Source organism: Cololabis saira, chromosome 20 (genome assembly GCF_033807715.1).
Source record: "Cololabis saira isolate AMF1-May2022 chromosome 20, fColSai1.1, whole genome shotgun sequence".
NCBI lineage: Eukaryota > Metazoa > Chordata > Actinopteri > Beloniformes > Belonidae > Cololabis > Cololabis saira.
In genome coordinates, this window is record NC_084606.1 from 19909437 (window position 1) to 19925002 (window position 15566).

At 38.2% G+C, this 15566-nt stretch overlaps 1 protein-coding gene across 6 annotated transcripts in view; it reads left to right on the top strand.

Moving 5' to 3' along the window:
* Window positions 1-15566, top strand: part of clcn3 (chloride channel 3) — a 56224-nt gene that overhangs the window by 9125 nt on the left and 31533 nt on the right. For 3 of the 6 annotated variants that reach the window (XM_061710558.1, XM_061710553.1, XM_061710557.1), the window contains exon 2: window positions 8302-8483. In XM_061710558.1, the coding sequence (XP_061566542.1) occupies window positions 8321-8483 (163 nt within the window). In that variant the 5' untranslated portion in view covers window positions 8302-8320. Of the gene's footprint in view, window positions 1-6071; window positions 6152-8301; window positions 8484-14834; window positions 15064-15566 lie in introns of those variants that run through there. The other 3 variants (XM_061710556.1, XM_061710559.1, XM_061710554.1) reach the window with 2 other exon arrangements.

The window sequence follows — 15566 nt, forward strand, 5'->3', positions numbered from 1 at the left end:
AAAGCCACCAGTAAATATACAACAGAATAACTAAAAAACAAAGAGTGAAAGAGTAGGTGAAGTTATTGATTTACCTTTTTGGCATTTTATTGTCATGGCTCATTTGTGTATTTGTTAATAGTTCTGTTCAGTGATAACTAGTAAATAATTAAAAATCCTTCCATCAACCCAGCATGGGGAGTTTTGAATAAAATAAAACAAATATCCCTTTCCTGCATAACAATTAAATTAAAATACACTGTACAATTAATACAATGTAGACAGTAACAGGCAGACTTTTCCACTGAGGTTGACAGTTGTGCAAATAACAAAACATTTGTGCAAATCTCAAATAAAACATTCAAGTCAATTTGTCACAAAATAAGATATATCAAAATCAAAAAAAAAAAATATATTTTTTTTTAAATCGATATAAGCGATATTGTCTCGTACCATATCGCGTTTGAAAATATATCGATATATATTAAAATCTCGATATATCGCCCAGCCCTAATATATACACATATATATATATATATATATATATATATATATATATATATATATATATATATGTATATATGTATGTATGTATGGACAGTATTTAAGAGTCGGGTAGAGGGCCATCTATCACGGTTACAGTTAGCTGAAACTGGTTCAGTGTACCTAAAGCCACCAGTAAATATACAACAGAATAACTAAAAAACAAAGAGTGAAAGAGTAGGTGAAGTTATTGATTTACCTTTTTGGCATTTTATTGTCATGGCTCATTTGTGTATTTGTTAATAGTTCTGTTCAGTGATAACTAGTAAATAATTAAAAATCCTTCCATCAACCCAGCATGGGGAGTTTTTTTTTTGTCTTACAGATGCTTAACATATTTTCTTCTACAAAATGTGTGCATTTACAGTAGGAATGGGCGATATTTTACTGTTCACGATATACCGTCAAAAAAATTCCCCACGGTAAGACTGTCATCTCGCGGTAAAAACGATAAATTCCTGTTGATGACGTTTTTGTGTAAAGATGATTTATGGTTCTGTGTTAAATCCACGCACAACGTGAAGGAAGGAAGGAAGGAAGGAAGGAAGGAAGGAAGGAAGGAAGGAAGGAAGGAAGGAAGGAAGGAAGGAAGGAAGGAAGGAAGGAAGGAAGGAAGGAAGGAAGGAAGGAAGGAAGGAAGGAAGGAAGGAAGGAAGGAAGGAAGGAAGGAAGGAAGGAAGGAAGGAAGGAAGGAAGGAAGGAAGGAAGGAAGGAAGGAAGGAAGGAAGGAAGGAAGGAAGGAAGGAAGGAAGGAAGGAAGGAAGGAAGGAAGGAAGGAAGGAAGGAAGGAAGGAAGGAAGGAAGGAAGGAAGGAAGGAAGGAAGGAAGGAAGGAAGGAAGGAAGGAAGGAAGGAAGGAAGGAAGGAAGGAAGGAAGGAAGGAAGGAAGGAAGGAAGGAAGGAAGGAAGGAAGGAAGGAAGGAAGGAAGGAAGGAAGGAAGGAAGGAAGGAAGGAAGGAAGGAAGGAAGGAAGGAAGGAAGGAAGGAAGGAAGGAAGGAAGGAAGGAAGGAAGGAAGGAAGGAAGGAAGGAAGGAAGGAAGGAAGGAAGGAAGGAAGGAAGGAAGGAAGGAAGGAAGGAAGGAAGGAAGGAAGGAAGGAAGGAAGGAAGGAAGGAAGGAAGGAAGGAAGGAAGGAAGGAAAGAAAAATTCCTGTTTGTGTAACAAACATGGCGGATCTGAGTCATTACAGTTTTGCAGTACAGGTGTACTAATTTAATTGGTTTTTATTAATTCAATTTAATTGGTGTAGTTTAGTAGTATTTAGTATCTTTTAGAGCAGTGATTTGGCTCCAAAGACTGAATGTGGTGATAGATTTATAGTTACAAAGGTGGAGTTGAATTGGTATTTTTTTTATCGTCATTTTTATCGTTATCGGGATAAATGCCAGATATTATCGTGATACATTTTTTAGTCCATACCGCCCATCCCTAATTTACAGAATATTTTTTTTTAGACAGATACTTCCACACATCATGAATGGTCAGTGTCAGTGCAGCTTGGTAATGACTGTCCTCTTGTTGATGAAGAGCTATCAATTATGAAGAGTGAGAGCTGCGTTACAAAGCGGTCCATATATCAACAGCGTGCTACTTTTTGAAGGATGCGTGTGCCAAGGTATCGGGCCTCTCTGTGGAGGAGGTGTGAGCCTGTTTGTTAGAGAGAAATACATAAAATGCTGAGTCACATCTCTGCAACAGTCGCCCGGGCAACACCTCCATGGTGACCAGCCGGAGAACGATAAGGTCCCTCAGTGCTCAACTAGTTGTGTAACATCAGCAACATTTTGTTCCTTTGCCACCCATTGTTTTGCTGTTATCAGCTTTTAAACACTCCACGCCTCCACCCGAGTTTACACACATCCTAACACAGTGAACTGAAACCAGACTCTCTGGGTTGTAGCTATTGAGTAATCAAAACACTCCAGTCTTCCTAGCATCTGCACTTTTGATTTCAGTTGCAAAGGATAAGGGGAAGCGTGAAACTGCAAACTGCAGACTTTCATAATCATGACCATCACATGGCACCGGCAGATAGAATAGGAAAGGAGACAGCAGTTATAATTAAAGTAATTCACCATAAACACCCATCGCTACGCAGCTCACTTGATATTAGATCTTTCAGGCTAATAAGATATATTAACATATTGTTATGATGTATTTTACAGTACATTGTCCCTCTCATTTGTCCTGGCCAACAGGGTTGCATGTGAAACAAACGAAAATTACAATAAACAGACTGTACAATGAATCTGAGTGATAATATTTGAGTTGAATGTAGACCTTTTTTAATATTCATTACATAGTCATTAATCACAATTATTAGAGTTGACTGCATCCATTTAGCAGTTGTAAAAGATTCCAGTCATTTTATAGTGCCGCAGTGTCAGTCTAACAGAAAAGCCATATTTCCATCATGATAGTCCAGATTCCTTATCACCACTTTCGTTTTTAAAGGATTGTTTTAATCTTATCTCATTTTGTGTGATTGTCTGTTGTGTTCTATCTCAGTCGTTCTCAAATGGGGGTACGCGTACCCCTGGGGGTACGTGAAGGCACTACAGGGGGTATGTGAGATTTTAAAATATACATATATTTAAAAAGTAGCATCCATGCAAACATCCTTTTAAAAATAAATATTTCATAAATAATTGAGGAAAAATTGAGGAAAAAGTCTAAATTCATAAAATGAATTTTATCTTCAGGAGTAGGCTACCGTATTCAACTTATTATCCTAAAACCGCAGAGTATCCCCCACACCAGGATGGTTCCACCTAACCTGTTAAATGCCACCTGGCTTCACCTGTCAATCACTTGGACCAACGATGGAGTCGTGGTTGAAGCGTAGCAGCAATATTTTTATGTTTAATAAATCAGTTACTGATGGCACAGTGCTCTGTTTTAGGTCTTTTTTTTTACAACCAAAAGTGCTTTGCGCTGGTTAGGAGGTACTTGGCTGAAAAAATATTTCACAGGGGTTACATCACTGAAAAAAGGTTGAGGACCACTGATGTAGAGGACTGGAGAATTGATACGAACTTGACATTGACCTTTCTTTTTGTTGTTGTTGATTGATTTCATTAACTCATTCATTCATCCGATCCCTTCAGGAGCATTGGATAAAAGGCAGGATCCACCATTGACTGTATAGGAAGAATTGGACAAACCACCTGTAGCTTTACTGAATAGTGTATTTATGAAACTTTTCTTTGCTCATACTGTGAGGTAGCATGTTACAAATGGGTGGAATGAAAAAAAAACACCCGGGTTATTTCAGTCACACACTTGGTTATTGTAGCTTGGATGGCTTAGCTTATTAATAAGCAGCATGGGTGGGATTAGACCTGTTGCAGACATGGAAACCTACTGACACCATGGACTGATTAACTGCAGGTCCTAAAAGCGGTCTGGTGTAAAATATATTAGTGATATAAACATCGTATATAAATATAGTCAGATAAAAATCACATTACCGTTCCCGCTGTATGTTTAAACCATGGATGTAAACACTGTGGTTCAGTCAGCTGTTCGGTCTCGGCCGAGAGCGCCCCCTGCAGGTTTGGTAACCGGTTATGAAGCGTTTTTCTTTTGAAGATGGTTTCTTGTTTTATATAGTTTTGTGCTTTGCATTGTTTCTCTATTTGCAGCGCGTTTGATGATGCTGCATTTGTCTTTGTTTTTTGCAGCACGTTTTTTCATTTGCACCACGTTCCTCTTTTTGTACCTCGTTTTGAGTTTGTGAATTTGAATCGTTTCTGTAATTGAAGCCGTTTTCCTTAACTGAGACGCATTAGGCCGTTGCAGTGCGTTTGGCCCTTGTCGGCCACCGTATACCACAGCTGGAAGAGGGAGCCTCAGATACCGGCTGGTCTTCTGCTGGTGGTGACCTGCAGGGTTGTACCGCAAATGGAATGGGCTACAGTTGATGTCCTGAAATAAGGTCAAACATCACAACTTCTTTTACTAGTTATATATGTATACTCTGACTAAAACTCTTTGTTATCATTAAAAGTAGTTTCAAACTTTATAATTTCGCAGCATTACTGGGATGCTTTTATTTATTTAATTATTATTATTTATTTATTTAAACTCAAGGGAAAACTGTGTCACATGAGCTCACTTGTAAGATGTTTGTGTCATGGCTGACTCTGAAAAGCTGAATTAGATGTCCTGGCCTCACTGATTTAATAAAGCTTTGAAGGAAATCCTGTCTCATAGTGAATATGTGTGATTGTTGTCTAGGAAACATTCTCCCTCAACTTTAGCTTACACTGTAAAGTTTGTTCCAGTGAGGATTACAAGTCTTCAGTTTCACTGTTTAGACCGCCACAGAAGGATTAAGTATATGAAACACCACAGTGGTGCATTACTGCTGCCACAACAAATGCCAACGTTTATTTGTTAGAGGTGGACCATTTTTACTCCAACAGAGTCTGAGGGGAACGGGTTCATCACTTCTGTTTTATGAAGGACAGATCAGGTGTTTTAGCTACGTTCACCAGGGGTGTGCAAACAAGGGTACCTCACGATTCGATTCGATTTCGATTATTGGAGCTTCGATTCTTCGATTATAACGATTTTCGATTCGATTATTGGTGCCACGATTCTTCGATTATTGTGATTTTTAATGCTTTTTTCCATACAAGATTGATTTTGTCTTCATCTGTGGCTACATTTGTAAATAAATAGCCAATCAATTAACTCACTTCCTCTAACAACACTCATTAAGTAAATAACAAGGTTTTTTGAACATTTGACATGTATTTTTCAAAGACACAAAATAATTTATTTTATGTAAACATTTGCTCTTTGACTTACCGTACTTAACTTTGACCAGGGAAAGCTGCACTTGCATGAGAGTGCCCTCTATTGGCGGAAAACACTGAAAACGGTCACGCCCTGGATTTAATGAGTTCATTAATTCAAATAAACAAGATATGTACTTCCATCAAATGTATTTAGTGTAAACACATCTGCCATATTTCAAGTGAACAATAAGAAATGTGCATTCTTGAAAATAAAATGATTCAGCAGCTTATTCAGTCTGGAATCTGGATAGGATAAGTACACAGTGTGTGTGTGTGTGTGTGTGTGTGTGTGTGTGTGTGTGTGTGTGTGTGTGTGTGTGTGTGTGTGTGTGTGTGTGTGTGTGTGTGTGTGTGTGTGTGTGTGTGTGTGTGTGTGTGTGTGTGTGTGTGTGTGTGTGTGTGTGCGCGCGCGTATATATAAATAACACGAATAAAAATTTGTGTAGTACTTCAACACAAAGTGCTTTAAATAACTAAAAGACACAAATAATTGTAAACATAGCAGGTTTTCATGATAGGAATTGTGGTCTGAGCAGTGGGGGCCCCTGTGGCCCTTAGAGCTCTATGTTCAGCAACACTACTGGATATATGTTACCATGAACTAACTTACTTATGTGAGGTAAAGGATATCCTCCGGAAATGTCTGGAATCATTATAACAAGTACCCCTAGATGCTGCTTTTTCTTCTTCTTTTTTTTTTTTTTTTTTTTTGCATTCACTGCATTTTTTTCTTTTTTCTTACAGAGCTGAAACTTGTGACTCAGATCTGGTCCCTCAGTAGCTGATAATCGACAGCCATTGGCTTATCTGCATTTGAGGGGCGGGTCCTAGTTATAGGACAGTTTTTTTTGTTTTCTTTTTTGAAATCATGCTGCTCATTTTACATAGAACTTTATTATTGGTGCAATATCTTTCTAGACAGATACGTTTTATAATCTACATAACCCCGTTGATGCTTTTCAGCATGTTTGTTTGCAAGCTTGTTTTTTATTTTAGATACGTTTTGTTTCAAGTAAATACTTATGAAGTGTTTGATATGTTCAGTATTTTCCACCTGCTTTAACATCTTTAAAAGCAGTGCAGAGTTGAATGAGAAAAACAACGTTAAGGAAATAATCTTCGTGGTACTTTAGCATGGAGAGAGAGTAGGGGGGAAAAAAGACAATGGCATCATCAAAGCTGACTAAGGATCTTGCATTTCCGGCCATCCTTCAGCAGCGGTCACGTGCTTAGAGGAATCACACACACACACAAAGGCTTTGTCATCACTAGAGCTACATCAACCCAAAGATACTGGATTCTGGCAGGGCTGGTCAATTGTAAGTTACTTTTTTAAATGAAACCCTCAAAATGTCACACTTTTTTGAAGAAAAAATGGATGAAAAGATTATTTGCTGCTATAAAACACTTTTTCTTTCATTTTTTTGGGGAAGTCCAATTCTTAGATGACTGAGTAAACGCCCACTTCTCCTTTTTCTGCAAAGTTGAAGGGCCATTTCAGAATGTTGCCTTTTGAAAGTACACGGGACATAATCAAGCTGTACGGCCTCGGTGTCTCTTTACAGGTATTGGAGTTGTATGAAGTTTCTGACAGAAACCACATCAACAGGAACCTGCTGACTGAACTCTTTGGCATATTTTTTTTTTTGCTTTGAGGCTGCCATTCTCATTAATACCCTAAGGTGTTATTAGCCAATCATTGTGTGTAGTGTGGTTAAGTGCTCATAGTCTGGATCAGGAACAGATTGCGGACCATTTTCCAGCTTGTCCACAGGGGGGAGTGATATGACAGCAGGAGACGTGGTCTCTTGGTTTATCAGGAGCATTAACATTATCATTCTTTCATTGTCAGAGGATTTCCTTGTCATTTTTTATCCCATAGGTCATATTTTATTACTCTGTTTTGCAGAGAATAAAAATTGTTTAAAATGTATTGAATCTTCCAAATGTCTCAATCTAGAATGGCTAGTGTTGTCGGAGGTTAGCAAACTAATGAAGAAACTGAAAGGAGGAACCAAAAATGGCACCAGATGTTATTCTCTGCTATTACTAAAAAAAAATACAGTCATGTATTAATTAATATAAGGAATTAGCAAGATTTATTGGCACCTTCTGTTCTGAGATATGATTGAGTCAAACTGCAGTGACACTTTGATCAATACTGGCTAGATTTTCCCCAAAAGACCAGTTTGTACAAAGACTGCGCTCAGTTAATGTACTGTATATACAGAATTTATTAAGAGGTCGGGACTTATTAAAATATTCCTTGAATAGGTGTTTGGGAAGAATTTACTCAAATGTTTGAGGGGATTTTCGAGGGGATTACAACGACATAAAAACAAACATGATGCTCTACAATTAGTTTCAGTGCATTGTTTGTGTTCTTCTGACTCATTGAAACTACACTGGTCAAAACATGGGGTTTCAACTTTTTATTATAACAAAGACACAGTTTGTTTTGGCATCAAGTTGCACATGATGGATCATGTGGTAATGAGAATTTTTGAGAAAAGGTCGAATTCTGCCTGAGACATTTTTAGGAAAATGTTTCATAAGGACTTCACGTAACTCGTCACATACTTTTGATTCTATGGATTTTTCTCTGACTGTAGTACAAAGAGTTAAGTAGAAGAATTGAGAAGTTCAGGGAAATGAATGAATGTAGCTTTAACTTTTATTATAAGCTTTATTTCTTGCATGTTATAAACAACAAGCGGATCTAACAAGCAGCACTCGTGGCTGATTATCTCTTGTTTCGTTCGGTCAGTGATTAAGTTTTCTAATATTATAAATGTGCACATGAATGTTGGCATGCATGCCTGTCTTTAATGTTTATCTTCTGGACAGCGTGTATGCGTGTTGACAAACCCGCTCTTCCCTTCTGTGTACCAACATTGATGCTGCTCTAACCTTCTCAACATGATCTGTACATGCTCGTCTCTCCTCCGCCTACCTCCCCCTCCTTATCGTTCAGGGTAACGGTGCTTTGCTAAATGGAGTCGGAGCAACTCTATCACAGAGGATACTGCAGAAACAGCTACAACAGCATCGCCAGCGCCAGCAGCGACGAGGAGCTGCTGGATGGAGCCGGTGTCATCATGGACTTCCACACCACAGAGGACGACAACCTGCTGGATGGCGACGCTGCCTCCCCAGGTAGAGAGAATGCAATACTTCCCACTTCTTCCCTCAGCAGTTCTACGGGTCCAAGTCTGGACTATCTGAGTTTCCTGTCCGAGAAACACATGCTTCATGCGTCTGATCTAGGGCTGCAACTAACGACTATTTTAATAGTCGACTAGTCACCGACTATTGAAACGATTAGTCGACTAATCGGATAATTAGTAATTTTTTCTTAAATTTAGTATGCTGCTTTAATTATGTGGCAAATGATAATAAACACGAGAAAGATGGGTACTTCAATGAAAAATACAGGATTGTCTCAGAAAATTAGAATATTGTGATAAAGTTCTTTATTTTCTGTAATGCAATTTAAAAAAAAAAAAAAAAAAAAAAAAAAAAAAAAATATATATATATATACATTCTGGATTCATTACAAATCAACTGAAATATTGCAAGCCTTTTATTATTTTAATATTGCTGATTATGGTTTAAGATTAAGATTCCCAGAATATTCTAATTTTTTGAGATAGGATATTTGAGTTTTCTTAAGCTGTAAGCCATGATCAGCAATATTAAAATAATAAAAGGCTTGCAATATTTCAGTTGATTTGTAATGAATCCAGAATGTATTGCATTACAGAAAATAAAGGACTTTATCACAATATTCTAATTTGCTGGGACAGTCCTGTAGATATTTTATTCAACTTTGCCGCTGTTCATACAAAAAGTTAATAAAATGTCCTATCTAAAACCAAGGACAGGCACAGTGATCAGTCAGTATAGACATAAATCCATAAATAAATTAACCTCTGTCCATTATTTTAAATTTTTTAAGGACAGGCAATTGTGTTATATAAAAAATAAATTATAAAATAAAACGTCTAATATTTTTTCTCCATCAAGTGGGTGAAATGGGTTCTGGATGGCAGGACGTTCTCTGGGTTGAACTGGTGTATCATTTGTTAAAACCCGTCAGCATCAACCATGGAGAGCTGCTCATATCACAGATCAGCTGCAGTAATGACTCAGTGAGGGCAGTCGCCTGTTGCAGGGAACACGTCTGCTTCTTTTGCAGAAAGGGGTCCATGGTGGCTCTTCTTCGGACTGCAAGCATTTAATTTAAAATAATTTTTTCAGGTGCAGTCAGACAATAACGTTAAAGCTCTCTTTTAAAGCCAAAATAGGCTTAATGTCTTACCAAGGCAAGTCCGTTTCGTTCAACTGTCTGACGTGCTTTCTCTTCAAATGCATCGTGCATTACCAACGTACTCCCGTGATAAGCAAGGTCTGCTTTGCATCTTTTTATTTACCGTATCGATGCTAAAATACTTCCAAACTTTTTAAGTTTTGTTACATGCAGCTGCTGTACAGGACGCCGACATTTTTGTTTAACCGCTACCGCTCGGCTGAGACGCAGAGATTGTATTGAAGTGAGACGCCTCACTCCGTTGGAAAAACACGTCTGGCGACAATTGTCGACAATGGAATTCATTGTCGACCATTTTGATTATCGATTTTTGTCGACAACGTCGACGAATCGTTGCAGCCCTAGTCTGATCGTCGTTCTTCAGTGAGATACCACCTTTCCTTCTCGGCTAGTTGGTTTCCATTCTTTCGCAGCTTGTTCAGATCCAAATGAGACATTCTTATTCACTGTTCATACAATGAAGAAATATGGTTTTGGTTGAGGATCACCTCACTGTAAAGGTCATGACGCGTCCCCTGTTACTGAGCTATTGTAGGTTGCTGACTTCTGTCTTCCACCTCCATCCTAAGGTCCTTCCACCCAGCTGTCCGTCCAGTATCACTTTCTGACCCCTAAACCCTCAAAAGAGGTGATGACATCATAACTGAGCGTCACATGTACAAGCAATGTCTCCTTGAGGTCAAACACACAACACGTTTTAGAAGAGAGGCTTTTACATGACCATATAATTTGAACTTCAGCTATACTTTCACTATTTAGAAAATATTGAATTAGCTGAGAAACTTGATTTTCTCAAAAATTTCTACAGATACAAATTTTATTTCTGTAAATGATTTTGTTATTAATACTGTTTACTCAAAGAATCATTACTCCCCCTTTGTAATGTCCAGTTAAACATTAGTTATCGGTTATAATGTTTAACCATTTTTAAGGCTTTTTGGGTACCGTATTTGTTTTCCTTCAACAGTAGCTCAAATGTTCCTCGTTATGAATGTAGTTTTAAGACATTTTGCATGCTTTCTTGGTTTTGATTGCTGTCACTCTGTTTGCTTTGCTGAGGATCACGTTGTTTGATCAAAGATCGTCTCTCCATCGCTCTTTCTCCCCATTTTATACAGTTTGCTTTGCGATTGTTTTTTTTTTCTCCTCCATTCTGTCCTTTGTTTTACAGATTTATTCTGTCAAGTGGATTTGAAGTCTAGACAGAGTCTACATTTTTATCAGAGCATATAATGTACAATTCAGACTCTTGAGTTTCTTCAAAAAATATTGGAGATGCAACAATTTTGTTGAGTTTAATGTACGTCTCCTGATTCCGATGTCCTTCAAATAAGTTAAAATCAACAATTATTTAACAAAACAGGATAAAACAAGTTAGGGTACTTTAAAAATAAAAACATGCCCCCTCTGGCCGGCCGGGGTGCCAGATGGGGTGGGGAGGATCTGACCGGAATAACGTGATCCTTCCACGCGCTACGTCCGGCCGGAGAAACCCCACCCTGTCTGGTGAAAAGAAGCGGCTGCTCACTCCTCAGGTTAAGGAGGAGACCTGAGCTCAGTGCAGGACCCTCCCGGGGTTGGTAGAGGATGGCAATTAGGTAGGAGCACTGGGTGATAAAATGGGTAAAAAATCGGGGATAAAAATATTTAAAAAAATAAATAAATAAATAAAAACGTCATCATTCTGATATCTAATCACCGGATTATGTCAGCATTGGCCCCCAACACCCATATTTGACCAGATTGGTCCCATCTCCCCCCAAAAAACTGATGAACTTATAACATTTTAAGGTGCAGATTGTGGATTCCTATTTTTTACCACTGAGCTACATGTGCTAATGAGAGTGTGTGTTTCCCTGGGATAGACTGGTGACCTGTCCAAGGTGTACCTCTCTCTTCGTCCATAGAGAGCTGGGGTCGGGGCCAGCAGACCCCCGTCACCTTTAATGGGAATAAAGCAAGTATAGATAGTAGATGGCATCAAAATTGAAAATTTTCTTCTTCAGTCCAGTCATCTTATTTTCTTTTTTGTCTTTCACTCAATGCCTCACTGGTGATCTGACAGGTTTGTTGCTCTATCAACATCCAGACTGGTACATCCTGCTTCTTGTTTGCTCTTGTCTGAGTAAATAGACCTCATATTTCTACCAGGTTATACATTTGACTTACAGGTGATTAAACAGACAATACACCTACTGATTATTGTGCCACAGGCGTCAACTGAGATTGGCTCTGCAAACACGACTAATGTGTTCAGATGGAATGCCACAGCACTGGGAATTAGCTGTAGTTGGCAAACTACATGTAAAGGAGAGATACACTATTTTCTGAAGTATTTGTTGGAGTGTCAATAGACATGGATAACTTCCTTCCTTCCCTCAAATTTCATTCAGTTCACTTCAGTTATCTGCAGTTTGCTATGAAGAAATATGAAATCAGTCACACAACAGCAGACAGCTACGAAAAATGCTACTACAAAAGATTATAACCTGACTAATAACTATTCCAGCCAGTCCCGTACTTAATTTGTCCTTGAGGTAAAACAGCCCTTATTTTTGTAAATAAATGAAAAATAGACATTCAACACAATTTGAGAAATTGTCCCATGAATGACTATTATGTATTATAGTGAATTGTATTGAAAGTCCTGTAAAAACTGAAAGAATGTTGTTTTTCCCTCCCTACAATAGTTTCTCACCAGCAGGCAACATGTTATTCCACATGTTGCTGTTAGCAGCCTGCTCCCCACAGAGTCACCTCCCAGAGGGACATTGTATAAAACTTAGACTGTCCTACTTTCAGGAGACCATAAGATGGTTTAAACTATTGGAAATAACTACTTATGTTCCAATTGTTTATCAAGCCACATTTTGAATTTATAAGGAGGGTTTTATTCCTCCGCTGATATGCATGTAAAATATCTGCAAAGTCCCAAGGCCACACCAAAGGGAGCTATTCTTTCCAAAACAATATACTCCTACATAAACTTCTTTCCTCACCTTTCTGTGTCACCATGCACTACTTTCTATTCTTTGTTAGAGGGAGGGTAACTCCCTGAACAGCTGACTCACGCCGCCCTTTTGACCTGTATGACTAATGAGAGCAAACTGGGCCTCAAAGACACAGAAGCTAAAGCAGAGGTAATTTAGTTAACCTTTAGCATGGTAGTGCCAGGTATTGTGTACTTGAGCATAACCTTGCTATAACTCTTCCATCTAGATTCAAGTCACTCAGTATTGAATAACAGACTGCGATTGGTCAGTCTGTTACTAAAGTTCAGTTGTATTTTGCAGCACAAATTATTATTTTGATGTTGAATTATTAGTTTTTATTTCACTTGAAGCCATATAGACGCCATGACAGAGGCGAGGAAGAGACTGAAAGTGATGACAGAAGAGAAAATGAGAGATAAGCCGAACAAGAATGAATATTGGACGGCACTTTATAATTGACCCGATCTCCACCCACGTAGAGGCATGTAAAGAACAAAAACTTTGTGGTGCTTTAAACTTCATGCGAACATTGTTAACAGACGAGTTTTCCTTCTGTGACATTCAGCTCAAAGCAGCTTGGATATTTACAGGGAGGCTTTGGCTTGTTATTACGTTAGCTATTGAATGGTATCATGTTTTGAGCTTTGATCTTAATGTTGACTAGTCTGGAGAGAAATGTTAAAGATGCATCTTTTTCTCCATAAATGAGCTGCGGCTCTTGTTTCTAAAGGCCCTGTCACACCTTGACGATTTACTGTCAAGTTGTGGGTAGGTTTTGCATAAGTTAAGATCACCATGAGGAGGGAGGTCGATGGGGAGGTCGTCAAAACATCTTATGCATGTGTGAAATATCTTGACTCATGCCGGTGTACAGCACATACAATACGTGCCTCATATGCAAGCCATAACTTATGTGATTGTTACGTTGTTTGATAGGTTGATGCAGACGGTTGTGGGAATTACGGTCATTTATTTGAATTTTTGGTATTAATTTCCTTTGCCTTTATGTCACTTTATGTGCCAAGCTAGATTCAGATTCAGATTCAGATTACGTTTATTTGCCATTTGTGTAACACACATAGGACATTGTCACGTTGGTAACAGTGTGCCTACTCAGTATTCTTTTCACATGTAAATAAATAAAACACAGACACAAACACCGTAGTGAGAAATAAGCAAAAATAAAGTGCAGGCATATACATAAATTATAGTCCAGTTATGATTATTATTATTATTTCTTTTTTTTTTTTAGTAAAGCTAGTAAAGACTATATTCATGTTCTAGATGTGTATAAAAGAGGAAGTGAATTTATTTATTTAAAGGTTTAGATAACAGGGACAATGCACATTAATAACACATTTAAACAAATGTAAAATGTGCCGGAATTAGCCAAAAGGCTATTTTGCATTTGCTGTCCCTGGACTGGTGTAAAAATAGTCAACCTAAAAGAAAGAATTAGTAGATACAATCAATAAAACATTTCCGAATAAAAAGGCTATATCAGAATAAAGATTAAAAGGTAAAAACTAAGCTAAAATACATACACACACAGGTTAACATAAGCTCAACAACAGACAATTGCTATAAACGAAAACAGAAACAACATGAAGCAGCAACAGTAACATCAGCATTAATAACACAAGACACAATAACACACTAACAGGCCAAAAACAAACAAGACAAAAGCACTAAACACAGAATAAAAAGCCATGCACAAAAAGCAACATTATAACTAGACAAACTAATAGGCAACATGACAGGTGACATCAGATTGCTGTCACAAGAGCATATTGGAGTGTTTTCCAACAGAAAAAAGTCATGGCATCACTTATAATTGGAGGCTCCTATTGGGCCTCCTTTCCCTCGTGTGCGTGCGTGCGCTCGTGCGTGCGCTTCCTTTTGGGTTTTGTCAGATGTGATTTGCATGATAGAAATTCAGCCACATTCTAGTGAACCTGTTTGGCTGCCAGCTGATGTGAATGAGTCTTTCAGGAAATGTCTGAGTGCATGCCCTGCCTTTGAGTCTGTGTGCTGTCTCTACCTTATTGTGCTGTCTCTACCTCATTGTGCTATTTTTATGTCATGGTGAGGGGTGTGTTCACAGAAACCCTTGCAGAGCCCTCCTCCGGGCATGGGCTACGAAGGAGCCAAGAGGCTGTAGTCACATGGAGTTTCGCACTGAAACGTTTTGTTCGCTGAGAAGTGCAGCAGATACAAGTACAATCGTACTTTGACAAAATGTGCTCCTAGAACTGTAAGACATTTTATGGAGACTAGAGAGATGTTGCTGTTTGAAGATTCATGTTGGGCTTTCACTGTGACGTTCTCACTGGGATTTCTTGTGGAGGGAAGTGACAAACCATGTTTGATGACACCTGTGTTACTGACGAGTAAAAGGAGCTCTATTGAAAGGTAAGGGGCAATGGAAGAGTAACATTGGACAAGCTGTTCTTTATTTTACAGTAACAACAAACAAGCTTAATCTCAAAATCCAGTTTTAAAGCCTGGATACTGTAAATTATGTGAAAGAACCTTACTTGGCTTTTGTGCTTCAAATAATTACATGCAATTACATGAAGTCTACAAAACACCCAGGAAATGCCATGACTTTGATGTCTTTGGGAGTTTACCTTTGGAAAAAAGGTGTTTATATTGATAATGTAGAAACATTTTTAAGATTTCAATTACATGTGTTTTCTCTGCCTTTGTGGCTTGAAAGATGACTGTGATGTACCGCGGATAAAACCTGCAGTTTCTGGAACAGTCCCCTGTAAAATATTAAAATGTTCTCCCATCAAGATGAAGCAGAACAGCACGTCTACTGAAATGTATGAAATGGTGCTCTGGAAACATGTATTTTGAGCTGCAGACCGAGATGAGCCAATGATTTATTTATTTTTTTTCTACCTCTGATA